This window comes from Chiloscyllium plagiosum, unplaced genomic scaffold (genome assembly GCF_037043375.1).
Source record: "Chiloscyllium plagiosum isolate Xiang-an unplaced genomic scaffold, Cpla_swu_hap1 HiC_scaffold_14, whole genome shotgun sequence".
NCBI lineage: Eukaryota > Metazoa > Chordata > Chondrichthyes > Orectolobiformes > Hemiscylliidae > Chiloscyllium > Chiloscyllium plagiosum.
This window is the reverse complement of record NW_028270152.1, coordinates 33,873,266-33,901,069: the sequence shown is the minus strand read 5'-3', so window position 1 is coordinate 33,901,069 and position 27,804 is coordinate 33,873,266. Positions and strand designations below refer to the sequence as shown.

The window sequence follows — 27,804 nt, the reverse complement described above, 5'->3', positions numbered from 1 at the left end:
ATTCGCAACCAACAGTATTTACTGCAGATATAATCCACAGTAACCCGTAAATTCTCCTTAAACTCCCACATCTGATAAGCGCATATCATTCTACTAAAGGCTATTTTTGTTCCTTGACAATCCACAGACCTAGAAAATAACACCATCTTATTTCTCTACAAAACACTGCCCCAGGTTAAATTAATAGTTACGGCTTATATTTTAAGTTTACTCAAGAAACATATCTCAAAAAACATACAATCAAGAAAAAAAACGCTCTACTCACTACTGCAGACTTTCTGTAAGCCATTTAAAAAAATTCACTTATCTGTTTCTGTGCTGTGACTTCCCCCAAACAGTTCCTCCCAGACCAATTATGAATTTCACTTTGTTAATTTTCCCAGATGCTTTAACTTATTCTTTTAACCTGCATTAGACAAGATGTATACCAGATTATTCGCATTAATATGTAAATAATTATTTATTGCAATCAAACTTGTTTTCACCAGTGGCAAAGTTAGACCAGAAGAATTCATCTAGAAACTGTAACTTAAACACTAACTCCTTTTCACACAGAAACGGACACAATTATAAACCTGATGTCGATATCATGGGTGGGTAAAAAAGAAATTGGGCAATGATAGTTTGGCGGCCCTATTTCAGACCACAGAACTTTTTGCATTTCCTTTTGATCCCTCCCAACTCTTAGATGACATAAGGTTGTGGTTTCATGGATTCTCAGTATTTCATTTGCTGTTTGAGCCGCTCTGAAGGTGGTTTTTCCCTGTTTCAACAGATTTGCAGAGAGATCAGCTTACAGGGCAAAGGTTTGGGAAAATAATTAACTGCTAATAATTTTCTTTTATTTCTCCATACCAAAGTGTGATAAAGAGAGATGGATGCTTTCTCTTTACAAGCTGACTGTTTCTGGCATGTTTTGTTCACGTGTGAGCCACTTCCCCAAGAACCAGTCAAGAGGTGGTTATTGTGTTGGCATCTGGTGTACCCATTGTGAATAGTGCCAATTGAAAAGTTAATCAATAAATTGTCTCTAGGCAGAATTGTCCTGAACACGTGCAGACATGCAGACAAATAAAATCAGAGAAACATGAAATCACTCAGCTGTAAGGGCAGTGTTTGTTGACAGAAAAGTTAATGTTTTGGGTCGATGACCTTTCATCAGAACTTGTGATTTATTTAAAAAATCTTCAATAGTTGTCACTACCTAAAGGAATGCTGCTTCTTATCTATAATATTTAATTTTGACTGCCCAAGAGATTACGTGAGGTTTAGTTGATATCTACCATGGAAATATGTCAACTTTATGATGTTCAATCCTTGACATTCGTGAACTCGATAATAGCACAGACTTTGCATACCTAGAGTGGTACAACTTTGGCAATATCTTAGCGATTATTGATCTTTAATCACCCACCTGCTCCTCACCTCAAGTCACCTAACATTTAAATTGGGCAACACCATTAAGTTTATTTTTACTTTGATCACAAAACCCACTTCCTTGCAATGTCATACAAGAGGCTACTTGGCAGTTTGAGTTTGTGCTGATGATTTTGTTTTGGTTTTTGCACAAGTTATCTGATGTCGTCTAACTCTTTCTGCTCAATAATTTTTAATATTCTTCAAGCAAGCAATTTTATTTATACCCTCTCCTTCAAATCTAATTTCTAGCAGAAAATGCTAACTACTCTATTTGATGATTTTTAATCTAACTTTCCTGCTAATTTTCTGTGTTAACCTCATAGTTGTGCACTAATAGCAACAATTTTTCACCCTTTACCATACCAAGCACTTATAATGAAGATTGGAATCAGAGTTAATAATTCAGCCATTCAAATATATGGTGTTATTCAATTAGATCATAGTTGAACTAAATCTTTCTTCCACATATCCACCTTTGAAACATATCCCACAATTTTCTTCCCTACTTTACAAACAGAAAAACATTTAATTGACTGTGGCGTGCTTTTTGATGTCTGGAAAGGTGCTAACAATTAAATATTTCAATTGAACCAACATCTACAGCATATTGGATGAAAGAATTCTGCCCTTGTACTACACTGTGTAGAAAAGCAATCCCTTATTTTACTCTTTTATGGTCCAGCTCGAATTTTAAGATTTTGCTCATTTAGCATAAAATCCTCTGCTACTTCAAGGTCATCCCTTCATCTTTTCAACTCCAGCAAAGATTACTGTCTTGTCCGGTGCTTTCATAACTGGTAACACCTTTTCTATTTCTTGTATATCTTTGTTATGATTGTGTTTGCAAAGTTGTAGAGCATCACCATCACTTAAACTATAGGTTCCATTACTGAGCAAGCTATGCTGATATGTAATACCAGTCTGTACCCTGCTGGTAGCAAGGCCACAAACAACATAGAAGTTCCTTGTTTCGCATTTCCTTTTGTGATTTGTAGCTATGCTATCTTTTCCTCTTAACTGCTATTGTACAACCTGATGAAGGCAGTAATGTAAAACAGTGTCACATCTGAAATCAGGGATTTATGCATGTTATTTCAGGTTGAACTGTATTGGATGAAAGGAATGAAAAACTTGCATGTAAAGCATCTTCTGATTTTCAGGCTTCAAATTAATTTTTGAAGAGCAGCACTGTTATTTTGTACACAAACATGACTGACAGCAAGTTCCCACAAAAAGCTGTTTCATGACTTTGTTTTGGTAGAGTTTGAGGGATAAGTATTGATTTGGGCATCAAAATGAAACCCCTTTCTTAACTGAATAAAGTCATTGAAAGGCAATGAGTATCCTCAAAACACAGGAATAAAAATGACTAAATTAGCTAATTGTGGTTCTGCAAATCTTCTGTGACCTGATTACTATTACTCTTGACTTGGAGTTCTCGAAATAGTGACATAAAAAGCCAGAGCAAAACACTTTGCATGGAAGTAAGGATTGGAGTGTACATGCAGTACTATATGTAAGAGTCAGTGAAATGCAGAAAAAGCATATAAAGCCTCTGAAATTATTTGAGTAAATTTGTCAATCTTTTATTTGATGTAAACGGTTGCATTAAAATACTTTTATGTAAATAGTTTTCATTAACTATGTTTTTCTAACAATTCATGACATCTACTTTTGTTGTGCCTTGCTCTGCAGAATCAAAAGCTAGAAGTTAAAGAGTTTATTAAAAGCTATGTACAACCACAGACAACCGAATTGTCCACAGGAGCATCGATTATAAACAGTCAAGGTGTGCTAACTAAAGTGTTACTTATACTCTTTAAACAAAACCACATTTCTCATATAAATAATGAAGTGGATCACAAAACACTTCTGTGTATCTTATGTTACATATGTAGTCTTAGACTGAGGTGAATAGTTACATTTGTAAGATGTAGCAGGTGATCCTTGAATATTTACTTCACTCTATCTAAAATTTGTGTTCAGTTTGCTGAGGACTTAAAGCTTGAGGGGTAAGCAGTAAGGAAGAAACAGGCTGCGGAGGTATTTTGACAGGTTGTAATTGGAAAGAAGGTGGAGCATAATGTGGGGAAAATTTGAAGTTAGTCACATTACATTCAGAAGAATAGGAAAACCGAATATTTTTTCAAAGATAAGAAAGAAACAAATGTTTGTTCTCTATGATTTGGGTTGTGGTGTACACAATCTCACAGAAATTTGACAAAGCATAATCAATCAATCAAATTAGCAAGTGATTTGTCAGCCTTAATTACAAAAGGACAGTAAGAGTAAAGAAAGTCTACTTGCAATTATATACCACACCTGTAGTACTGTGTACAGTTTTGTTCTCCTTCTCTAAGGAAGGATATGTTTAACTTTGTCAGATTGAGTAAAATATTTCAATATTTTTGCTGTTGAAAAGAAAGGGTGCTGGTCTCGTTGATACATAAGATGCTTAGAGGGATAAATATGATAGATGTTGAGAGGCTGTTTCCTGGCTCTGCACTCCCTCTCCTCCCTTCACATCTTTCATATAATGTGACATCCACAACCATACTAAATACTCCAGCTAGATCTAACAAGTGTTTTGTACAAGTTCAACATTAATTTATTGCTTGTTTATTCTATTTCTATTAACAAAGCTGACAGCACTGTATGCTTTATTAACTGCCTACTCTACCCGTCCTACCACCTTAATGATGTGTGCACATGAATGCCCTGGTGTTTCTGTTCTCCCTATTTTATGGTGTCTTTCAAAGTTTTTCTGACATATATCACCTCGCACTTCTGTAAATAGAATCTCATCTGCTACCTAACTGCCCACTCCACCAACTTGTTAATGTCCTTTTGGAGTTCCATACTATCCTCTCAGTTTGCAATTCATCCAAGTTTAGTGTCATGTGCAAATTTGAAAATTGCCTCCTGCACACCAAGATCCAGATCATTAATATATGTCAAGAAAAGTAAGGGTCCCAGTACCAACCCTTGGAGAATTCCACTACAAACCTTCCTCCAGCTCAAAAAATATCCATTGACCATTGATGTGTTTCCTATCACTCAGCCAATTTTGTATCTGGCATAAGGATAGTCTCTAAATTGATCTTTGGTGAAAGTTTTCAAATTCGATGAATTGATATTTAAGTTTCATGATTTTGAAATGTTGCTGATGCCAGAAACCTATTAATTCTGTCATATTGTAGTTACTATCGCTGACATCAATGGGGCAGGCTCATCCGATACAATGTTTGTTATGTCATCCACAGTGGATCTTCCTCTAACAATAGACCAGTTTGAGGTATGTGTTAAAGAATTACTCGGTGTTCTGCAAATGTTTGGATTAGTTGTCATTTATATTTCTGCTTCATGTTGTCCCTTGTGTGTTGCACTTTTGTTTTTGCAGACAAGAGTGTGTTTATACTGATGTTTCACTGCAGATATGTGTACTTTCAGGTTAATATAGGTCAGATTTTCTGATGGCCAGACGATCATTATTCCAGCTTAGATGGGAGTTATGCAGAGGGATCCTGCAGAAACTCCATCATAGCAGACTCTTAAACCATTTGCCCAGAAATTGAAGTTTCTGCTGGGAAGTTCCTCTGTCTGAAACCCTACAAACATTTCTATAAATATTAAACACTTCACTTCGGGTGTTACTGAGGAAATGTTTGACTATTAAATGTATAGTCTAACTCTTGAGCAACCATTAAACAGGCCCCATATGCACACACTCACTCGTTCTCACTCCCACCCCCCCCCCCTTCCCCCCTCCCCCCTAACCTTCCATCATCTGGCCATGTCTCTCTCCCTCTCCCTCATCTCCCATCATCTGTCTGACTCTCTCCCCCTCTCTCCTGTTTTCCACTCTTTCATGCAACCCCTGCTCCTCTCTCTTTCCACACCCTTCCCAATCCAATTTTCTTCTGTCCTACTCTATGCAGTTACTTGCCACTTTGCATCCTAACCCCTCTTCACAGCTGGCATACCAATCACCTGATCTCGCCCCCACCAATCCAACTCTTCAAGCACCCTTGACATCTCACTTGCTGTGGCTGTCAGGACCTTTTTATAATTTCAGAATATGGCAGCTGACTGCTGTGAAAAAGGGATGTGGCATGTCTTCCACTAACTGTTCTATGCTTTGTATGGACTGTCAGAATGGAAGTAGGGCTCCACATTTCTGAGAGGACCCCTGAGTCAGACCTTTTTTAAAAATAAAAGGCTGGTATGGCAATCTGTGCAAGACTGCCACTCACTGAAAAACCTGCCCCATTGTTTTTCTACAGTCCATTCAAACCAGTTGCATTGAGTTTTTTTTTTAATTTCTATCAGTTATTGGTACTGTTGTGATATTTTTCTGCCAAAACCTTTCAAGCTGTTTAATAAAGCTTGTACACCTGTCTTATAAAGTTGATGTTGGTTTGCATTGTGTAGAGTTTATGTTAAGGTATCAGTGGAAAATTAGGATTATGCATAATATTCATAATTTACAAGATGTTCAGTAGAATGTTTATCATAGTCATATACTTGCTGCTGACCTTAAGGGATGTGGGCAAGTGATGAATAGAAAGATGACCATCTTGCCAATTGGTCTATATATTTTAGTAAAGGAAAACTGTAAAATAATGTATTCATAAAGGAGGAAAAGTCATTAAAATATGAAAAGAGAGTGCAATTTAAATTTTTTTTTAAAACCTGCGCACACTTGTCACATCTGTTTTTCATGTAAATGAAACAATCCATTCTGAGAGGAATTAATTACAGAATAACAGACAGGGATCCTCATCTTCTGAATAAAATGTAATTAAACAAGCATTGATTAGTAGAATGTGCTAATTTGTCAGAGACCCGCTTTGTAAAGAATGATGCTGATCTTGTGAGTAAGATTGTTCACTAATTTATTTCAGGTTGTTCCAACATCTCAGGACATTGTGAACAAAATTGAGCATTATGCAAAAAGCGAAGCTACGCCAAATGAAGCGCCAGATTCACCAGGAGGAAATGTATTCTGTCAATCATTAGCAAATGGTGAAAGTGACCAGAAGAAAGAAAAAATGGAAAATAAGCTGCTGTCCATTACAAGAATCGACACAATTGGCAGATTTTCAGTTATTAGCACAAAAGATGAAGTAACTTTAAAATATCCTTGTCGCAATAGATATTCTGCACCTCCTGAGCTTTATTCAAGTGCATCTCCTACTAGCCCTGATTTGAAACCTTTGGTTACTCGAACTCAAACTTCTGTTCCATTGGAAGTTGCGCTTCGCAGCCATCCATCTTCAGATTCTGATGAACCATTCAGTACAAAACCAAATGTTCAACCATCAGTTGTTTGCAATCAGACAAGCACAGGTGGAGAATTTCCTTTACCAAGAAAATCAGCTGCTTTGTTAAAAACTGAGAGGCAGAGACCTGAACTTGCACATGGTCAGGCAGCAGCTCCTCCAACCATAACTGTTAATTCTGCATCTCCTTCCCAGTCATCGTATATGAGCAGTGACAATGACTCTGAATTTGAAGATGCTGACATGAAAAAAGAACTACAGATACTGCGAGAAAAGTGTGTTTGTTCATGCTTGGGTTCAAGTATATATAATCTGCTTTGGTGAATTATTCGTCTGTATTATTTTGGAAATTGCAGTAATGAACTTTTTAGCCAATTAGCTCAAATAGGAAAATAAATGTTTTCATAGAATAAGTTAACATGCATTTATCAGCGTATGCAGAATAGTTTGCGTGTGCAATTTTTCTGAGCTGGGTTCATTTATGCACTAAAGCCCGGCTCATGTAGGAAAGCCGCTTTTACAGTTAGTTGCAGTAATAGTGTAACTTTTTTTAATGACAAATTTTAATACTCTCTCCTAGACACATGAAAGAGATCTCAGAGCTTCAGGTTCATCAAAGACATGAAATAGAGGAATTGTATAGACGTTTAGGAAAACCTTTACCAACAGCTTTAGGATTCTTGCAAGCTGTGCCACCTACAGGCAGAAGACGGAGACCCAGCAAGAACAAACTAAAAGCTTGCAAGCTTCTTAATCCATTAGTGCAGTCACTGAAGAATACAGCCTCCAATTTAAGTGAGTGCACATATTTTGAACAGATTATTCAAGAATTAAAATCTTTAAACTTTAAAATTAATATTATTTTAACTACTGCAAAAAATAGTGCACCCTGACAAACAAGTTATATGTCAGAGTCAGAGATGTACAGCATGGAAACAGACCCTTTGTTCCAGCTAGGCGAAAGTGAGGACAGCAGATGCTGGAGATTAGACTCAAGATTAGAGTGGTGCTGGAAAAGCACAGCAGGTCAGGCAGCATCCAAAGAGCAAGAAAATCGATGTTTCAAGCAGGAGCCCTTCATCAACCCTTCGGTCCAACTAGCCCAATCTGACCAGAAACTCTAACCTAATCTCGTCCCATTTGCCAGCATTTGGTCCATATGCCTCTAAATCTTTCCTATTCATATACCTATCCAGATACCTTTTAAATGTTGTAATTATACCAGCCTCCACCACTTTCTCTGGCAGCTCATTCTATACACACACCATCCTCTCTGTGAAAAGGTTGCCTCTTTGGTCCCTTTTATATCTTTCCCTTCTCACCCTAAACCTATGCCCTCTAGTTCTGGACTCTCCCACCTTTGGGAAAAGGCCTTGTCCAATCCGTGCCCCCCATGATTTTATAAACCTCTATACGGTCACCCCTTATCCCCAGTGAAAACAGCCCCAGCCTATTCAGCTTCTCCATCTAGCTCAAATCCTCGAACCCTGGCAACATCCTTGTGTTTTTCCATTAACTCCTTAAGGTTATCTGTCATGGATTACCAAATGAAATAAAAGCTTTTCTGATAGAAAATTTTAGAAGGCTGGCCTTTTTGATGACTCAGCAATTTTTTCATTAATGTCGTGTTGCTCAAATTCTTAGAGTGCAAACTCTTTCTTGTTACAGGTCTTCAAACAGATAATTACACAACTTCTACTGCTCGAGATGGCCCAAGAAGCTGTGATACACCAGAGCCTGCTCAATCCCAAGAAGTGCAGACTAAACAACCCTGCTCTATCAAGTCCTCCTTATCCTCCGACAACGTTTATTCAGGCTTTATTAGCGATGCAGCTGGTGCTGCACAAGGTGACACAGCCCAAGGTAACTGTATAAACAGTTTCTTAAGTATATGGTACCATAATAATTTTGGTTGCTGAAAATCTATTGAATTTTAATGTCTTTGCAAAATCAAGCACAAGGTTTTGCCAAATGTCTTACTTTGATAGGAAACCGTTCTTTAGAATTGCAAATAAAATTTTGCAAATATGTAAGTTACCAGGAAAATGGTAAGTAAAATTTAATATGGCCAAGTGCACCATGTAAGAAATTAGGCAGCGTAAATGTAAATGATGTTGATATGAATATTCTTGATGCTCAACACTTTGTGTTGCTTAGAAGCAATGTGACCAAAAAGCAAATTGAAACCTTGGAGGAAATTCAGAGAAGAGCTAGAAGTTTGATCCATAGCATCAGCATTGAATTATGAGGAATTGTATTAGGCACAGTTACTACAGCTTTTAAAGGAAGTAGTGAAAAAACAAAATGGTGAAATATGGAAAATATTTAATCTAAAACAAGAGAACAAAAAAAACTACTGCCTGCTTGAACTTCTAACCTTGGAGTGCCAAGATAACAACAATGCTGTCCGGAAGGGAATTCCAGGATTTTGACCCAGTGACCGTGAAAGAACTGTAAAATAATTCTAAGTCAGGATGGTGTGTGATTTCAAGGGGTTCTTGCAGGTCATGGCTGCAATACATCTGCTGTCCTTGCACTTCCGGGTATTAGAGATCATGGTTTTGGAAGCTGTCAGGAGTTTTTGTGCGTTACTGCAGTATATCTAACAGATGGTATGTTCTCTTGCCAATGTGCATTGGTAGTGAATGGATTATGTGCTGAAGGGTGTGATTTTAATGCCATCAAACAGTTTGATTTGTCCTGGATGATGTGTTTTTGGCAGCTGCACCCATCCAGGCAAGTAGTGAGTTTTCTTTCACACATAGTGGACAGACAATGAGAAAAGGGGAAGTGAATTTGATGCCATGGGACCTGAGTTCCTGTTGTAACAGTAATATTTATAAAGCCAGTGTGGTTCAGTTTCTGATTACTGCTGGGATGTTGATGATAAGAGTTTCAGTGATGGCCGTTGAACATTTAGAGATGATGGTCACAATCTCTCTTATTCAAAATGGTCATTATTTGGAACTTTTGTAGTGTGAAAGTTTCTTGCTATGTATTAGCCCACACCTGGATGTTGCCCATTGTTGCTGTAAATGGGCATTATCCGCTTCAGTATCTCCGGTGTTGTGAATGGTGTTGAGCATTATGTAATCATGAGCAAATATCTTACTTTCTAACCTTATGTTAAAAGTAAGTAACTGATGTAGCAGCTGAAGTTTGTTGAGCCAAGAACATTGTGCTGAGGAACTCCTGCAGTGATGTCTTGGGCTGAGACGTTTGACTGACTTCCAACTATCACAACCATCTTCCATTGTGCTTTGTATGATTCCAATCAATGGAGAATTTTCATCCGGACTCCCATTGACTCCAATTTTGCTAGGCCATCTTGATGCTTGTCAATTGTGGTCTTGACATCAAGGCCGGTTTCTGCTTAGTCCAATGAGGTCAGAAGCGACCATTGTAGAACCTAGACTGATTACAGTGAAAAATTGTTCCTTTGCAAGTACTGCTTGACAGCATTGTCAATGGCCCCTTTCATTATTATTGATAAAGAATAAAATGATAGTCAATGCTACTCTATAACTTACATTTGTACACAGTGCAATTTTCCACTTTGTTGAGTAGATGCCAGTGTTATAGCTGTATTGGAATAGCTTGGCAAGGCATGACAAATTCTGGAGTACAGATCTTTAGTAATATCGCCAGAACTTTGTCATGGCTCATACACTTTGCAGCATCCAAGGTATCTGCCCTTTCTTGATATCACATGTCATATTTACAGAGGAATGCAACTACTTCAGCAATGTTTTTTTGCATTAATATGCTGGTTGCCTCCATTGTTGCTAATATTGGTGAAACTGTACCTCCCATTACTAGTTTAGTTGTCCACCATCAATCACAACTGGATGTGATAGGACTGCAAAGCTCAGATCTAATCCATTGGTTGTAGAATCGCTCAGTCCTATCTATTTCATGCTGCTTCTCCTGTCTGACACGTAAGTGAAGCTACACCAAGGAAAACGAGGTTCAGGTATGCCAGATGTTGCTCTTGGCAGGCCCCTCTACACACTTCTTTGAACCAGAGTTGATCTTCTGACTTGATGGTGATGGATTTTGAGGAATATACTGGGTCAAGAGGTTAAGAGATGTGGATGAATGCAATTCTGTTGCTGATGGTGCACATTGCAAATGAATACCCATTTTTGTGTTGCTGCATCTATTTGAACTCTGTCCCATTTAGCATCATGTAGGATATGCTCAATCTGAACACCAACTTGATCTCCACAAGAACTGTAGACAGATATATCAGCGATGGCCAGATTGGTGGAGAGAAGGCTAAGCTAATTTTTCTCTTGGGTCACCACTTGTCAAATATTGCCAATAACTATGTACTTTAAGACTCAGCTGGCCCTGTCAGTCTTGGTGCTGCGGAGCAACACTTGTAGATGGACTTTAAAGTCCCCACCCACATTATATTCTCTGCCCTTTCCATTCTCCCAAGTGCTTTTCAGAATGGAGAAATACTGTTTCTAATTTGCATTGTTTATCACATGTGCTGCCTGATTCAGGCCTAGGTCTTTCAGCCGAAAGATGATGTCAGAGAAGAAATGGTAAATTCACACCCTGCCTCCCGGAAAGAACTTTATTTTCAAATGTGTTTATGTGGTGTGATTTTCTTTTCTTTGTGTTTAGAAATACCTGGTGTTTTAAGTAAAAGGGAGATATTAATGTTTATTCCAGTTTATAATTTCTCTTATGCTACATGTTATCATCCTAGCCTTGATGGTGATTTCACACAGAAAGCATTAAATAGTTCACCTTATGGTCAGTCCCAGAAATTCTACTCCTTTTCTTGATCACTAGCAATAAATCCAGTTGATTCAAGCAAATAGTCCTTGCCAGTTTCTTTTTCATCCACGTCAAAAGCTAGAAGCCACTGTCAAAAATGGAATTTTGTATTTTCTTGGAATTGAGTTGTCCATGAATACAGGCTCAATGTTTTGACTTGATTTGAATTTAAAACAAGTGTTTAAAATAGTAAACAAAAACAAAGCACTGAAATTACTCAGCAGATCTTGCAGATTCTGGAGGGACTGAGTTAAATTTTAAGTCAAATGTGACTCTTTGGAACTGAAGAAGGGTAGAAATGTGTTGGGTTCTATGATTTGAAAGTGGGGAGGTGGCTAAAGGAAGATCAAAAGGGACAGTGTAGGATAGTAACAAGGGTAGGAGAGGTTAAATGACAATGTATGTTGTTGAACAAAAGGCAAGTGGTTGTGGTTGTAGTAAGAAAACAGACCACTGTACATAGTTTGTAATTTCCAGAATAATGAATAACAAAAATCACATCAATACATTTTTAAAAACAAAAATCAGAATTGGTGAGAGTTCATGGTCTGAAATTGCTGAACTCAAACTTAGCAGAAAGTTGTAAACTACATAATTGAAAAATTAGGTGCTATTCCTCCAACTTGCATTTGAGCGTCACTGGAACACTGCAGCAGACTGAAGACAGAAATGCAAGCATGTTACATGGTGAATTAAAGTGGAAAGCAAACTGGAATTCTGGGAGTCGTGTTTGCAAGCTGACATGTTTCACAGCAGAGCAATCACCCAATATGTTTTCGATCTTGCTGCAGTAGACGAGACCACGTAGTGAGCCCTGAATGCAATATACTAAACGGAAGGAAAACTAAAGATAAAACTAAAGGCTCTGTATCTGACTTGATTCAAAACGGTTGATTGAAGAACCCAAGCAGGAATAAGTATGAATGATCTGGTTGCCATTACGAGAAATGTGTGTATAAGATGACATGGATTGAGACTTGAATTTTGAAGGGTACAGGACATTTAGGAAAGATAGAAAGGGAGGGAAAGCTGGCGGGTGGCTCTATTTGTTAATGATGGTATTAGCACAATAGAGGAAAATGAACTAAGTTCAAGAAGCCAGGATGTGGAAACTGTTTGGGTAGAGGTGAGAAAATATAAAAGCAAGAAGTCACTTGTGGCAGTGATATACATGCCCCCTAACAATAACCAGTAGTCCAAACACAAAGGAAGAAATGATGAGAGCTTGCCAGAGAGGCATGGCTATAATCATGAGAGATTTGGGCAGTTCAGGTGAGGAGAATGTTTTCATTAACGATAGTTTCATTTAGAAGAGCTTATTCTGCAGCTGACCAGTGAACAAGCTATACTGACCAGGTACTGTGCAATGAGAAGTGAAGGCACCTCTAGATAGCAGCAGCTATAGTACAACTAAATTTTACATTCAATTTGAAAGAGAGGAGTGAGTCCGAGATGAGTTTTTAAAAATGTTTATAACATATGATAGAGCTAGCTAAAGTGAATTAGCAAATTAGATTAAAGGATGCATCTATAAATGTGCAGAGGCAGGAATTTAAGAGAATATTTGGAATACACAGAAGGTACATTCCAAAGAAAAATATAAGTTACAAGGAATGGGCCTGCCATCCATAATTAACTAGAAATGTCAAAGTTAATATCCGATTTGAGAAAATAGCAAATAATTATCTATATTTTTAGAGGCAGGTCAGAAGATTGGATATGACATTAAAACCACCAAAGAATGACTAAAAGAATTGAGGGAAAAATTAGAGGATGGGAGAAAGCTAGTCAGAGATATGAAAACAGTTTCTGTCAATTTTTTTTTAAATTACAAAACGAGTGTTGATCTATAGAACTTGAGACGAGAGAATTAGTATTGGAAACTAAGGAAACGATAGATGAATTGAGCAGCAGTTTTTTCATTGGACTTCATTATAGAGGATCCAAGTAATGTCCAAGAAGCAGCAATAAATAAGGAAATGAGAGAGAGGGACTATGGAAACTCATACTAGAAAGGTGGTACTGAGTGAATTGTTGGCACTACGGGCTGACAAGTGCCCAGGTTCTGACGGACTTGATCCTTGGGCCGTGTAGTGGCTAACGAGATAGTTGATACATTGGTTTTTAATTTTCTAAAACTTGCTTGATTTGGGGACAATCCCATTAAATTGGAAGATAGCAAATGTAACTCATGTGTCCAAAAAAAAGACAAAAAGCAGTATCCTACCAGTTAACTTTATTACAGTCTAAATGTTAGATGCTATTGTTAAAAAAAACTCATAGCTGGTTATTAGAAAAGTTCAAGGTAATCAGGCAGAGCCAGTGTGGCTTTGTGAAAGGGAACTTATATTTGATCAATCTTTTGGAGATATTTACAAAGGTTACATGTGCTATAGATAAAAGGGAAAGGTTGAATACTTCCTGTTTAGATTTACAGATGGCATCTGTTAAGGTGCCACTTTTAAGATTGTTGTAGAATAAATACTCATGATGTGAGGGGTAATGGCATACATCGAAAATTGGCTAACAGGAAGCAGAATCGCATATCTGGGTCACTTTCTGATCAGCAAGATGTAATAAGTGGTGTGTTGCAGGGTTCAGTGCTGGAACTTCAACTATGAATTTATATTAATATCTTTGGCTGAAGGGTGGTTGCCAAATTTGCTGTTGACAAAGGTAGTTCAGAAGCTAGTTGTGAAGAGGACATAAGACTACAAAAGACATGGTTAGGTTAAGTGAGTGGGCAAAGATGAGGTAAATAGAGTATAAAGTAGTAGAATGTGAAATTTTCCATTTTGTCAGAAAGAATTTTCAAAAAGCATATTGTCTTAATAGTGAGAGATTGCAGAAATCTGGGATGCATAGGGAACTGGGTTTCTTGTTGTATAAATCACAAAAGATTAGTATACAGGTAAAGCAAGTAATTAGGAAAGTTCGTAGAATGTTATAATTTAGCACAAGGGGAATTGAATACAAAAGTAAGTCCAAAGGTTATGCTTCAGTTATATCAAGCCCTGATGAGACCACATTGTTGTACAGTATCAGTCAACTTACTTAAGGAAGCATGTAGATGCATTGGAATCAGTTCAAGGTGAGGTTTACCAACCTAATACTTAGAATGAATGATATGACTTATGAGAAAAAATTGGAGAGGCTAAACATATATTTGCTGGAGTGGGGAGTTGAGGGAAATTTAAGATCCTGAGGGGTCTTGAGGTGAATGTGGAAAGGATATTTCCTTTTATGGGAGAATTTAGATCTAGCAGGCACTGTTTATAAAGCAGTGATTGTCCATTTGAAACAGAATTTAGATGAAATTTTTTGAGACTTGTGAATCTTTGCAACTCTCTTCCTGATAATGTGTTGGAGCAGAGTCTTTGATGTTTTTAAGGCAGGGATGGATATATTCTTAAGTAACGTTATTGGGGTTTGTGGGAATGTGAATTTAAATTACAATTTAGGCAAATAATTCAAGAACCCAAGTAATATTTTGAGGACCAGTGCTTGAATCTCACCACTGTAGATGGTGAAATTTGAATTTTAAAAAATATCTAGTATTAGAATATTATGGCTGAAACCATCATCAATTATCAAAACAAAATCTGCTTTACTAATGTCCTTAGGGAAGCAAATCTGTCATCCTTGAGTGGTCTAACCTACCTGTCAGTCCAGACCCACATCAACATACTTGATTCTTAAATGCCCTCTGAAATGGCCTAGCAAACCATTCCATTGTATCAAGGTGATAAGTCTCAAAAACCAGGTGGACCATCTAGCACCAGCCTAGGCACCAGAAACTGCTCTGTTGACCCTCAAGCGTCCTCCTTACTAACACGAGGCTAGTGCAAAAATTGAGAAGCTGTCTCATAGACTAGTAAAGCACCAGCCTGACACTGTCCTACAATCATGATCATACCTTGCAGGCTATGTCCCAGACAGCACTATCACCGTCCTTGAGTATGTCCTATCTTACTTTTGACAGGACGGACCAAGTGAAATTGGTAGCATGTGTATACTCGGGTGAGTGTTTCTGTGAAAGTCAAATTGACTTTGTGCCTCATGAAGTCTCATGACATCAAGTCAAACGTGAGTAATGAAGCATCCTGCTGATTACCGCAAAGTACACCCCTATCTCCATGGTTGATGAATCAGAACTGTTGAAGGATGCAATAAAGGTGGTAAGGATGCAGAATGTCCTCAGTTTTGAGGGAACTACAGTATCCATCATGGGTAACTCAGTAACTCGCTGAGTGGTTGAGTCCTTAAGATTGTGGCTGCTTGATTGGTCTGTTACAGGGGGTGAAAGAACTAGTAGGAGGGAGAAAAATATTTGACCTCATCCTCATTAACCTGTCTTCTGCAGTATTGTTAGGAGCATCATCCCATAGTCCTCATGGAGGTGAAGTCCCATCTTCACATTGAGGATACCTTCCATCATACTATGCAAAATCCAAACAGATCCAGCAACTCCAGACTTAGCATTGATGAGGCTGTGTGGGCCATCAGCTCAGTTGTACTCCAATAAAATCTGAAGTCTTGTGGCCCAATATATATCTCACTCAACTCATAGTCATACAGCATGGAAACAGACCCTTCAGTCCAACCAGTCCATGCTGAACATAATCCCAAACTAAACTAGTCCCACCTGCCTGCTCCTGGCCCATATCCCTCCAAACTTTTCTTATTCATGTACTTATCCAAATGTCTTTTAAATGTTGTAATTGTTCCTACATCCTCCATTTCCACAGGAAGTTGATGCCACATGCAAACCACCCTCTGCGTAAAACATTTGCACCTTATGACTTCTTTAAATCTCTCTCCTCTCGCCTTAAAAATGTGCCCCCGAGTCTTGAAATACCACTTCCGAGGGAAAATTTAACTATTATTAGCTCTGTCTATACATCTTATTATTTTATAAACTTAAGAAAGATGTTATCACTGTGCCAAAATGTTAATCGTGATTTAGTGAAGATTGTAGGAAGACATGCCAGGAGCAGCACTAGGCATATCTAAAAATGAGCGGTCAACCTGGTGAAGCGACAGCACGGAACTACTTATGTGGCCAACTGCAAAAGTAGCAAGTGATGAGCAGGGTACGTAATTGCACAATCAACAGATCAGATTGAAACTCTTGTCATCCTGCCTCATCCAGGCATGAATTGAGATGGATAATCAAACAACCCATTGGCGAGGCTGCAAAAATTCAGTGAGCCCAAGACCTTAATGTAAAATGTAAGACTGAAGCATTGACAACAGTTTTCTGACAGACACACCAAGTAGGTGATCCATCTCCACTTCCTGTGGTCATCTTTTGTTAATTCAATTCATTCCACGGGATATTAAGAAACAGTTGAAGGCACTGGCTACTGCAAAGGCTATGGGCCCTGACAACATTCTGGCAATTGTTTTTGTGGTCCAGAGCTTGCTTCCAAGCCAAGCTGTTCAGTACATCTAGAAAACTGACAACTGTCCAGTTGTGTCCTGTGCACAAAAAGCAAGACAAATCCAACTCAACTGATTGACATACTATCATTCTACTCTTGATTGTCTATCAAGTGGTGCAAGGGGTCATCTCCTCCTATCCAGCTGCATCTGCATAGCAATAATCGGCTCACTGAGGCTCAGTTTGGGTTTCACAGGAGTCATTCAACTCCTGACCTCATTACTGCTTTGGTTCAAATATGGACAAAAGAGCCAGAAAGAAAGGGAGAGTGACCACTCTTGCTATCAAAGCCACGTTTAACAGAATATAGCATCAAGGAACCTTAACAAAACTGAAGACAATGGAAATTGGGGTTAGAACTCTCCGTTGATTGGGATCCTATCTTGCGCAAAGATAGATGGTTGGAGTTGTTGCGGTAGAGTTGTTCCTGCTCCAGGATAACTCTGCAACAGTTCCCAAGCCCAGTCCTCTTCAGCTCCTTCAGTGACCTCCCCTCCATCATTAGGTCATGAGTGGGATGCTTGCTGATATTTGCAAAATGATCATTACCATTCATGTCACTTCAGATACTGAAGGAGTCCAAGTGAAAATGCAACAAGAGCTCAACAATATTCAAGATTGATTCAATGTTGGTGAATAACCATCTCCAATAAGGGAGAATCTAACCATCATATTGTGATGTTCAATGTCAGGACATCACTATCAACATTCCAGGGGCTACCATTCACCAGAAATGGAACTGGATGAGCTAGGTAAATACTGTAGTCAGAGAACCACGTTGGATAGTAGGAATCCTGGGGCGGCTAACCTGATTTCACCGAAGTCTACACACCATTTGCAAAGCACAAGTTAGCAGTGTGGTGGAATTCTTGCCACTTGTCAGAATGAGTGCAGGTCTATAAACATAACGAGTTTGATCCTGTTGAGGACAAAGCAGCCTACCTGATTTTTACCACATCAACAAACACTCACTCTGTTCTCCACAGAGTAGCAGCAGTGTATACCATCTACAAAACACACTGCAGAAATTCACTAAAGCTAATTAGCCAGCACCTGCCAAACCCACAACTACTATTATTTAGAAAGACAAGGGCAGCAGATACATGAAAACACTACCATCTGCAAGTAACTCTCCAAACCTAAGGGTCCTAAGGGCCAACACAGAAGGTAATGCATGAATGGAATGAGCTACCAGAGCAATTGGTGGAGGCTGGTATACTTAAAAGGCATCAGTTGGGTACATGAATAGGAAGGGATTAGAGGGATATAGGTCACATACAAGAAGATGGGACGAGATTAGTTTAGGATGTCTCGTCGGCTTGGATGAAGGGTCTGTTTCCATGCTGTGCAACTTTAACTCCAAGCCACTGACTGTCCTGACTTGGAAATAGATGGACATTCCTTCATAGTCACCGGGGCAAAACCTGGGCCTCTTTTCCTAATGACATTGTATGAGTACCTACACCAAGCAGACTGCCGCAATTCAAAAACTTAGTTCACCAGCACCTCCTTAGGGTAGGGCCGTAGTGTTGGCCCTGCAGGTGCAGGTGATGGCAAGCCATAAATGATTTTTTGAGAATATCAGATCAGCCTAGAACTTATTGAATGGTGGTACAGGCTCAAGGGCTGAATGGCTAACTCCTATTCTTTGTTCATATGGACAGTGATGGTAAAGGAGCAAATGTTACATCCCCATGATTGCCTGGGAAGATGTTATGTGAAAGTGGAACAAGTTGTTGAATGAGTGAGATGTGGTCCAGGATACTGCCGAGGGAATAGCCCTTTTGTAGTACTGATGGGTTTGAAAGCAAAAAATGCATCTTGTGGAGTCGTAATGCTGAAACTGCTGAAAATGACAGAATTGAACCTTTGAGTGTGGAGACTGAGAGATGAAAAATGAGGATGAAGGAACCAAATAGAAGTTAAGGGAGAGAGATAGAATCCAGGAAATGGGTTCAATGTGGTTGAGGGCCCTGTCTACAGTTACAAATGGGGAATGGAGGAGGAGGTCCTTGCTTGAATAAAAATGAAGATCTATCAGAGGCATTGTTGTAACAGAGTGCATCTTTAGAACAAACATGATGAAGGCAGAGAATGGAATAGAGGCTTTACAGGCAGCAGGGTGTGAGGAAATCAGTTGGCTTATGAATATCAGTCAACAGCTGAGCCCTAGAATTGGAGACAGAAGTTGAAAATGTGTTGATGATGGACCATGGAAAGATGAGAGGTTGAAATTGGAAGCAAATTAGGTTTTTTAGTCTGGGGATGAGCAGGAAACAGCAGCATAATTGTTTTTCTGATGTATACATAACTATGAGTAGGATGGCATAACTCATGTTCTACGTCAAAGCCCCTCCCCCAAAAGGCATAATTGAGATCCAAGCATGTACCCATTTTGATATCTTTTACTTGGAGAAAGTGACACAAGTTTAAAGATAAATTATTAAAAGATAGAGTATGTTCAGCCAGGCTGGGACTTGTTGGTCTCTGTTTAAGGAAGAGCTAGAGAACTCTCAAACAGTCCACATGGGGGCCAGAGTTATCGGGAGATTGAGCACCCACTGTTTAGAGATGGTAGTGCACACCAGGACATTTCAAATGATGTAGGAAATCATTGATCTGGTTCGGAAGAAACAAGAGATGAAATAGATTTGAGTTAGGAAGTAGCAGTGGCCTAACTGATGATTTACCAAAACAGTCCTGACTGTGGATTGTCTTTCGATGAAAGAGGTCAGGTAAGAGACCAGAGAGAGATTAGATTAGATTCCCTACAGTGTGGAAACAGGCCCTTTGACCCAACAAGTCCACACCAACCCTTCAAAGAGCAACCCACCCAGACCCATTCCCCTACGTTCACCCCTGACTAATGCACTTAACATTACGGGCAATTTAGCATGGCCAGTTCACCTGACCTGCACATCTTTGGACTGAGGGAAGAAACCAGAGCACCCGGAGGAAACCCACGCAGACATGGGGAGAACGTGCAAACTCCACACAGGTGATGATTCCTAGCCAAAGAAGAGAATATGAAGGTGAAGGCAACAGAGGAAAAGCTCAATGTGGTGTCAAGCTCAAAATTCATTGATGTCAGGGTATAGGGGATAAAACAGTCATTTGGTCAGAGCGAACTGTATAGCACCAGAGATTATTCTGTGTATGATGAGGTTAAAGTATTATTCTATTCTATCAAAATGTGTGATTTTCTTTGCCAATTCTGTATGTACAATGTTTCCTTGTTATTATAAAGTAACTTTCAGGTCAACCTTTCTAATCCTTGCATCTGATATTCATTGTACGTGATGTATTTTAATTCATTGAAAACTATTAATCCTCTCACTCAGGATTTTTCATCAAGCATAATAAGAAACAATGCTGACAAGAAGAATTGGACTTGATTTATGACTTTCTATATAGAGTATGCATATAATTTGCTCTAGCTGTTCTTTTTGCCTAATCACCCTTCATCCACTTTGCTACGAAAGGAATAAGGGTGCAGCACTTTGGCAACAAAGTACTGTACTAGGGAATTTAAAAAAAAACTCTATCTGTTGATGCTCAATACATAAAAATCACAATTACCATTGTAATTTTTCAGTTCTGAAGTTAAAATACTATTTTTTAAATGGTACAAATATCTGGCTTAATCAATACACACAGTAAATTGAGTTTCTAAACCACATTTAAAATCTGGTAAAATTTAGATATGAAATTGAATGCACTACGACGTACTTTAAAAGAAAAGCACTTAAACCTTTTGCTTGCAGTACATTTTAATGATCACTGGAATGCATTCCCAATAATCTATCAATCTAACAAACTACTAAATTCTACATATTGTAATCTTTTCTCTCTGTCTGTCTCTCTCTCTCCCCTCATTTGTTTGTTCTTCCCAAGAAAAGCCATGTACCAAGGCACAAAGCCTCTTTGTGAGAATGTTGGAGGTGGGTGAAATGGTCCACTGATTGAGGCGATGATTCCTAGCCAAAGAAGGGAGCATGAAGATAAAGACAACAGAGGAAAAGCTCAATGTGATGTCAAGCTCAAAATGGTTTCAAGCTCAAAATTCATTGAGGTCAGGGCATAGGGGTGAAAAGGTACTGCAAGCAGAAGGTTTAAGTGCTTTTCTTTTAAAGTCTATCTTAATGGATTCCATTTCATTTCTAAATTTTATCAAATTTTAAAAGGGGTTTAGAAACTCCACTTAATGTGTGTATTTACTAAGCCGCACATTTGGATCATTTTAAAAGAAAAGTACTTCAACTTCAGAAGTGAAAAATTATGATAGTAAGTATGATATTTTAGAAAGATTTTGCTCTTTCCAAGAAAAGTCATGTACCAAGGCACAAAACCTGTTTGTCAAGCTGCCGTTTTCCTTGGCGAACATCCTGAATGCTGTAATTCCCACTGGCCAGAGTTGTACTATGCTTTATATAATCTCAAAATTGTTGAGAGATGACTCCCCTGACTTCATTGTGCTGATAAATTAGATCAGAACTATATCCCTGAGTTAACTGTTGCTTTTGTGTAGATGGATATCCAAAAATACTTTGTATCATTGCAAAATTGACAGCCTTAGCTTGAATCCAACTTGACCTTGGTTCATTGACTGCAGTTTACAGCTGACAAATACCAGTTTAAAGAATGTACTAAGTGTATTGTACTCACTCACTTTAGCAGCACATTTGCTAAAATTGGAATGATGCAAAGGAGATGAAAAGTATAAATTCTAGAGAAATTAGTGCTTATTTCTATCTTTGAAAGTTAACTGTAAACATGTTATGTGTGTGATATTATATAACAAATTAGTTGTATATTATTCAGTGTGAATAATAGGATGTGGTTCTCTAACTGTGTGGTTTTCCACATTCTTTAGAAGCTTGGTAGTGATAAAGGAATTTGGAAGAAATATCTAACTAGATCATATCCAACCTTCAGAACATATTTCCACAGGAAATTGTCAGGCAAGGTCTCTTTGTATTAAGGGTGATTGTAAGACGTTTGACACCTTGTTATTTAATGAGGGAAGCCACCAAAAATATAAATTTGCCTCAGTTTGTATCTAACTGCAATGCAGTATTGGACCAATTTCAGCTTTTTATAAGGATACGTTGTTAAACTTTGCATGTAAGCAGCTGTTGAAAAAGATTCTTCTGTAGGCACTACACCAATATGTTTTTTTGCCTTGAGCATTTTACCTTTTCTGCTTTGTTATACTGCTTTTTTAAAATAAAATGTGAGCTCCTTCAGTGATTAACAAATTTTTAAATCTGCAACTGTCAAATACGCACCATGTTAGATTAAAAAGTGGAAGCTTTTGTTATCTCCAGGACTCTTGTCAGAAATAATGTAGGCTGGTGCTTGATCAGAATGTGCACTGCAATGCCCCCTTGTGCCAATAATCCTGTGATTATTCATTGTCATTGGTTGTGCAGTCCTTTGGAAACATCTGGGTCATGGAAGAATCTTTAACAATATTCTGTAATTGACCAGAATTATGTGCCACCAGTGGAAGTTTCCTCTGCAGGTGGAAGTTGCAAGTGTCCATTTCAGAACCTGTTTTCTGTGTTTTCCTGAAACTTAGTAAATTGCTTAGTTATGAACTTACCCAACACATCCCCTCATAAACAGTCTGCCAATCAGAGCGTGGACTGCAGTTGAAGTTAAACAACATCAGATTATGTGGGTACTTTTACTATGAATAGCTAATGCATTTTGACAGGAGTCAGACCTGGATTGACACTTCAGAGAAACCACATGTTCCTCAACATGTGTACTCAATTTCTAGAGTCTTAGCCCAATGCCTGACAAAGCCCATCTCCTGTATCACAAACTGAAGAGTAACTTTGACCTTTCATCAAATCTTCCCAAGTGACCACATGAGATTGTGTAACTCCATTTGATCCACAATATATGCATCGGAGACTGGCATGGAATATGCCATTGTTGGCTTTTTTTCAAATCAAAGATGTGCAGAGGAGTGCTTTTAAGCTTTATGATCCCCATCCACTTCTGCATAATGTATCCGTCAAAAGAAGGGGGATCTTAAATGGCAAGCCTTGCCTGCAAGAAGGAAGAAATGCATATACCAAAGATGGTAGTTATTTTGCTTGCATAAAGTCGTGTGTGCTCTCACATAGCTGCATGACCTGGATGGCTTTTCACGGTCCAGACAAAGATGAATTTTCATTTATTGGGACTGCCTAGTCTATCTAGCTTACATTTTGTCTTCTGACTGCATTCTTTCTTGTTGAAAAGGAACAATGTCACTACTTTCGATCACTCTTCAGGTAGTTACTGTGCATTTTCTCCCAATCTGAGGTGTACAGGCCACAATTCCTGAGATTTGACTTCAAGGAAACTTGATATAGTCCTTTCTTACAAGTGGTGTTTTAAGTTGTGAATACATAACCATCTTCATGATTTCATCATCAGTCATAGGTACTACATGTCCATCTAAACTGAGCTCTGATGGTGAGTACTTCAATTCTAGACATTTCTGCTCTTTGACATACGTCAGTATTGGGCACTTTGTCCACCCATTTGATGGCCATTAGATTCTGTATGCATCTCATGGGACCAACTCTTTAATGCAAAGTATGAACTCCATATCTCTTGGGCACATAGGAGGATAGGTATTGCCACAACTTGGTACGCAGCAAATTCTGTAGGAAGTATGGTACCTCATTTCATCCATAGTCTGTAACAATATGGTCAACTGTTGAGCTTGTTCATGTAATTTTGTTTGCCATCTCTGTCAATGCAGATATTTCTGTAGACTGTGCTTCCCAGGTAGGTGAAGTTATCTAGGGCTTTTCGAATTGTGGTGTTGACATTTATAGAAGGTTAGATCTAGTCAGAATTGATGGTTGGTGGAATATCTCTGATTTCCTTAAGCTGATGTTTAGCTCATGATCATCAACTACCTTTGAAAAACAAACCATGATCCTTTTCAAGTCAGCTCAGTGCCGTGTGAGGGTACAACGATTTATAGAAATCGTGGAACATATAATGGAGAGTACGAAAAGTGAATTTAAATGAGAAACTATGCATTTAAAAAGATAATTGAACTGTTGCCAGATTTAAGAAAATTGAATTCTTCAGTGGTTAAACATGTTAGTTTCTACTTTGTTTTTGTACAGTAGAACTTCTTGAAGATAATATAACCCTAAACTACAAAAATAATGGCAGACAAATTTGAAATGCTAATTGTTTGCCATGTCCTGTTGCTTTCCATTTTCAACTCTGTTTTCATTTTTACCATTCACCTGTTTAATATCCTATTTACTTGTGTTCTTCAAAACTTATAAACTTTTCAATTCATCTCCTTTTGTCTTCTGAATTTCATACTCATTTTGAAGATAAGACGATGTTTGTTAGTGTGAAAATGGAAAGGGATTACCAATAAATAAATGCATTTTCCATATGGTGCAGAACTATGTCTGGAGGACTTAAATTACATTCAGATGCTTCTGACTGACTTAGATTGTTTCCAAGTGCTTTACCTTGTTAGCAGCTTAAGATTAAAATGTCTCTCTTGTTTTTACAATGGCTGTAGATGCTTGCTAGTATTTTTTTTTAAACAAGTAAACACAATATTCAAAAACAACCATTTGATGTCTATTGGCTGTAATGTATTAAAGTTCTGATCTTGAATGTGGATATTACATTTTAAACTAATTTAAAATTAATGAAACATGTTCATTTTTTGAAATTTATTTTAGTATTCTAGAAGAATTTATAGTAAGTTAAGTTTGCAACTTTGTTTCAAGTCATTGCCTGACTTTAGCATAAATAGTTCTAATTTTTATTGTGAATTTCTTCCAAGGCTTGGGAAATATTTTCTTCTCTTTACATTGATGCATATTGCATTGTGGTAAAAATAACCACTGTTACCCGAAAGCCTTAGAGCATTCAGAAGGTTGTTAGATCATCATGCTAACATTTTTCATCGCTAAGTTTATTACATAAAGACTACTTTGCTCGGTTTTCAGGCCAAAGAAATATCTTGTTTTGGAAAAGTGTAACAAAAATTAAATAGGCTCGAGGGAGAAGTCCAAAAACCTAAACCTTCTGAGGCTTTGAACTTTTTACAGTGTTTTAATGTTTCCAGCTCTTGTCATCCTGTTAGTTATAAAAACCATTTTGATGTTCAGATATTGTTTTGTTCTGCCATATTTTAATGGTATAGTTGAACTTTGTACTAATCAAATATTTTCATGCTGCTTAGCATTAGCTCACAGTGATCTATTAGCTCTTGTCATAGTAGGGATTGTGAATACTCAACCAAAACAATATTGAGCCAAGTTTGAAGAGATGTTTAGTGTACATTTTCAATTTACTGAAATAATTAAAACAAGATGCTGATTTAGCTGTTCATATCACTGAATATTGTGTATTGTAGTGCCATTCAGTACTTGGTTATAGCCATAAAAATCTGCTATGATGTAGTGCCTAAACTTGAATAAACGCTAGGATCCAAACAGATGTTTCTATAATACAAAAAAGTAGTTCAGCAACAAAGAGATTTGGTCGATGAACACAGTACAGAACTGCAACGTAGAGATTTGCAGCTGACTTGTCCAATATCAGAAACTAGCAATTGGACAGTATCAGAATTCCATGATCCAGTGCCAGATAAAGTACTGAGAATAATATGGGTAATAAAATTATGCAGTATTTAATAACGCTATAAATATTACTTGATAAATATTTGATATCATATGGTATAATGAATATTGATTAAGAAATAGTTACAGCTCAGTTGAATAATTTACTGCTATGGGTGCAAAATCTGAGCAGTGTATTTTTGTGTTCTGTGCTGCATGATTCTATGATTGGCATGTTACAGGAAAAACTTGTACAGGAGCCATTTACCAATAATGCACCTTTTAGCAATATGTTCAAAGAATGAAAAAAAACTATTTAGTACCTTTCATCTCAGAGCATTTCAGGTCCAATTTTGCAATTCTGAGCTGTAGTCACTTTTACTTTGTAAAGTATCATAGCCAATAAGTTACTGCTAACAGCAGTGAATTAGATGTCTCAATTTGTGGGATAACTTCCTTGACTTTATGATTTTTTAAAATCTGGCTTTGAATAGATAAACTTGTTTCAGTATCTCATTTGAAAAATACTTCAACAATTTCGCACTTTCTTCTATTTAGAGAATAGTTTGGAGTTAGAACCTTCCAGTCAGCCTCCATGTGACTGTGCTGATGATTTCACTGTTTGCTGAATATTAGGTGCACATTGGACAATAAAGTGTCTTTAAATTATTGCAGTAGGAAAGCAAAAAGAGTGTAAATAATATATAAAAGAATCACAGATGCTGGAAATCAGAAACAGAACTGCTGGGTTCTGAGAAGGGTCATTGGACCCAAAATATTGACTCCGATTTCTCTCCACAGATCTGCTGGAACTGCTGAGCAATTCCAGCAATTTTTGTTTTTGTAAAAAAACTTGAGCTTTTTTTTAAACAGAATAAACTGCAAAACTATTCTGTTCAAATAAATGACAAACATTAGATAAAAGAAATATATCTGCGCTACATTTGATTCTTTTTTCTAGATCTTGTTTTACTGTTAATTGAACAAAGCAGTCACAGAGCAGTTCTGTATATGCAAACTTGTTAAAATTCTAGTAATTCGTAATGTGTAACAGATTTTCATTTTAACTTTAACTAATTTTATAGGCATTGCTAGATTCCAAAACCTTTAATCATATCTGAGGGAGCTGATTGAAGATTTATTCATTGTGAGGCACTACTTTATAGCAAATCTTGAGTTTTGTTCAGTAGATTTTCAATAATTTTCCTTTGTAAAATCTTGTCAATGTGAAAATTAAACCATTTCAGATTCTTTTACTCCCATTGCACTTATTTGCACATGATTGATTTTCTTTGACTAGAATTTTTTCATAGTTGTATAAGTAGTTAGTTGTGGATGCTATATCCATCCAGCTAAATTAATTACTATTTCAAGTCACTGCTGTACAACTTTACGAGTGTCTTGTTTTTGTCCCCTTTATATTCATTCGCAGGCTGGACGGTTTTCCACCAAACGTCTGAGAGAGTGACCTATAAATCTAGTAGCAAACCTCGTACCAGATTCCTCAGTGGACCTGTGTCTTTGTCCATCTGTTTGTATTTGTTCTTTTGTATTTAAACTAATCATCCCATCACCTTTTCTTGCTATCTCAGTCCATTTTATATTTCTGCAGGAAGCCTGCTTTTTAGCCCATTTTTAAAAATTTATTGGTTATCATAATTGTTTTTTTTTTCCTCATTTCACATACAAATGCTTTAGTGCACTGCTTTTGGCTCATGACTAAATATTAAAGGCATATGTGGAAGAGCTCATCTTCTGTGTAAATAACATATATAAATTAAGCTATTGCATAATATGTGCTCAAAATTTACTGTGTACCAAAGCTTTTGTATTTTAGTGTAATTTGTTTTTAAGTAATTTATTTTACTTTTCTTGAAATATGGAAAATATACAAGTCTACTCCCCTAGCATCTCATTTCACCAAAAATGGAGAACTCAGAACTCCTGTAGAAGACTGGTCTCTTTCACACATGTTTCGACAATGAAGACTTGCATGTTACAAGCTGGATACTTAGTGTATTTCCTTGATGCAATACTAGGAAGGTCACAGGAGGCTGCAACTCTTTTTTTAAGGACTGTGATGAATATTTTGATATTTTTACACTGTTGTATCTTTGAGATGTCTGCATGCGAAAAATGCTGATGCATCAGTGCTCCAGTTAGTGTTCAGTAGAATAGTCTAACGTGGTTTTCAATAAGCTTTCAGCCACTTTCATTTGAATATTTTCTACTCTCATTTACCGCATTTCTAACCATTCCTCCA

General features: G+C 37.6%; 1 protein-coding gene across 8 annotated transcripts in view; it reads left to right on the top strand.

Moving 5' to 3' along the window:
• The window catches only part of wnk2 (WNK lysine deficient protein kinase 2), a 172,447-nt gene that overhangs the window by 128,262 nt on the left and 16,381 nt on the right, over nucleotides 1–27,804 (top strand). For 5 of the 8 annotated variants that reach the window (XM_087994281.1, XM_087994277.1, XM_087994280.1 and 2 more), the window contains 6 exons: nucleotides 3,115–3,208; nucleotides 4,620–4,714; nucleotides 6,324–6,976; nucleotides 7,282–7,496; nucleotides 8,370–8,564; nucleotides 26,974–27,072. In XM_087994281.1, the coding sequence (XP_087850407.1) occupies nucleotides 3,115–3,208; nucleotides 4,620–4,714; nucleotides 6,324–6,976; nucleotides 7,282–7,496; nucleotides 8,370–8,564; nucleotides 26,974–27,072 (1,351 nt within the window). Of the gene's footprint in view, nucleotides 1–3,114; nucleotides 3,209–4,619; nucleotides 4,715–6,323; nucleotides 6,977–7,281; nucleotides 7,497–8,369; nucleotides 8,565–20,829; nucleotides 21,261–26,973; nucleotides 27,073–27,804 lie in introns of those variants that run through there. The other 3 variants (XM_087994278.1, XM_087994276.1, XM_087994282.1) reach the window with 2 other exon arrangements.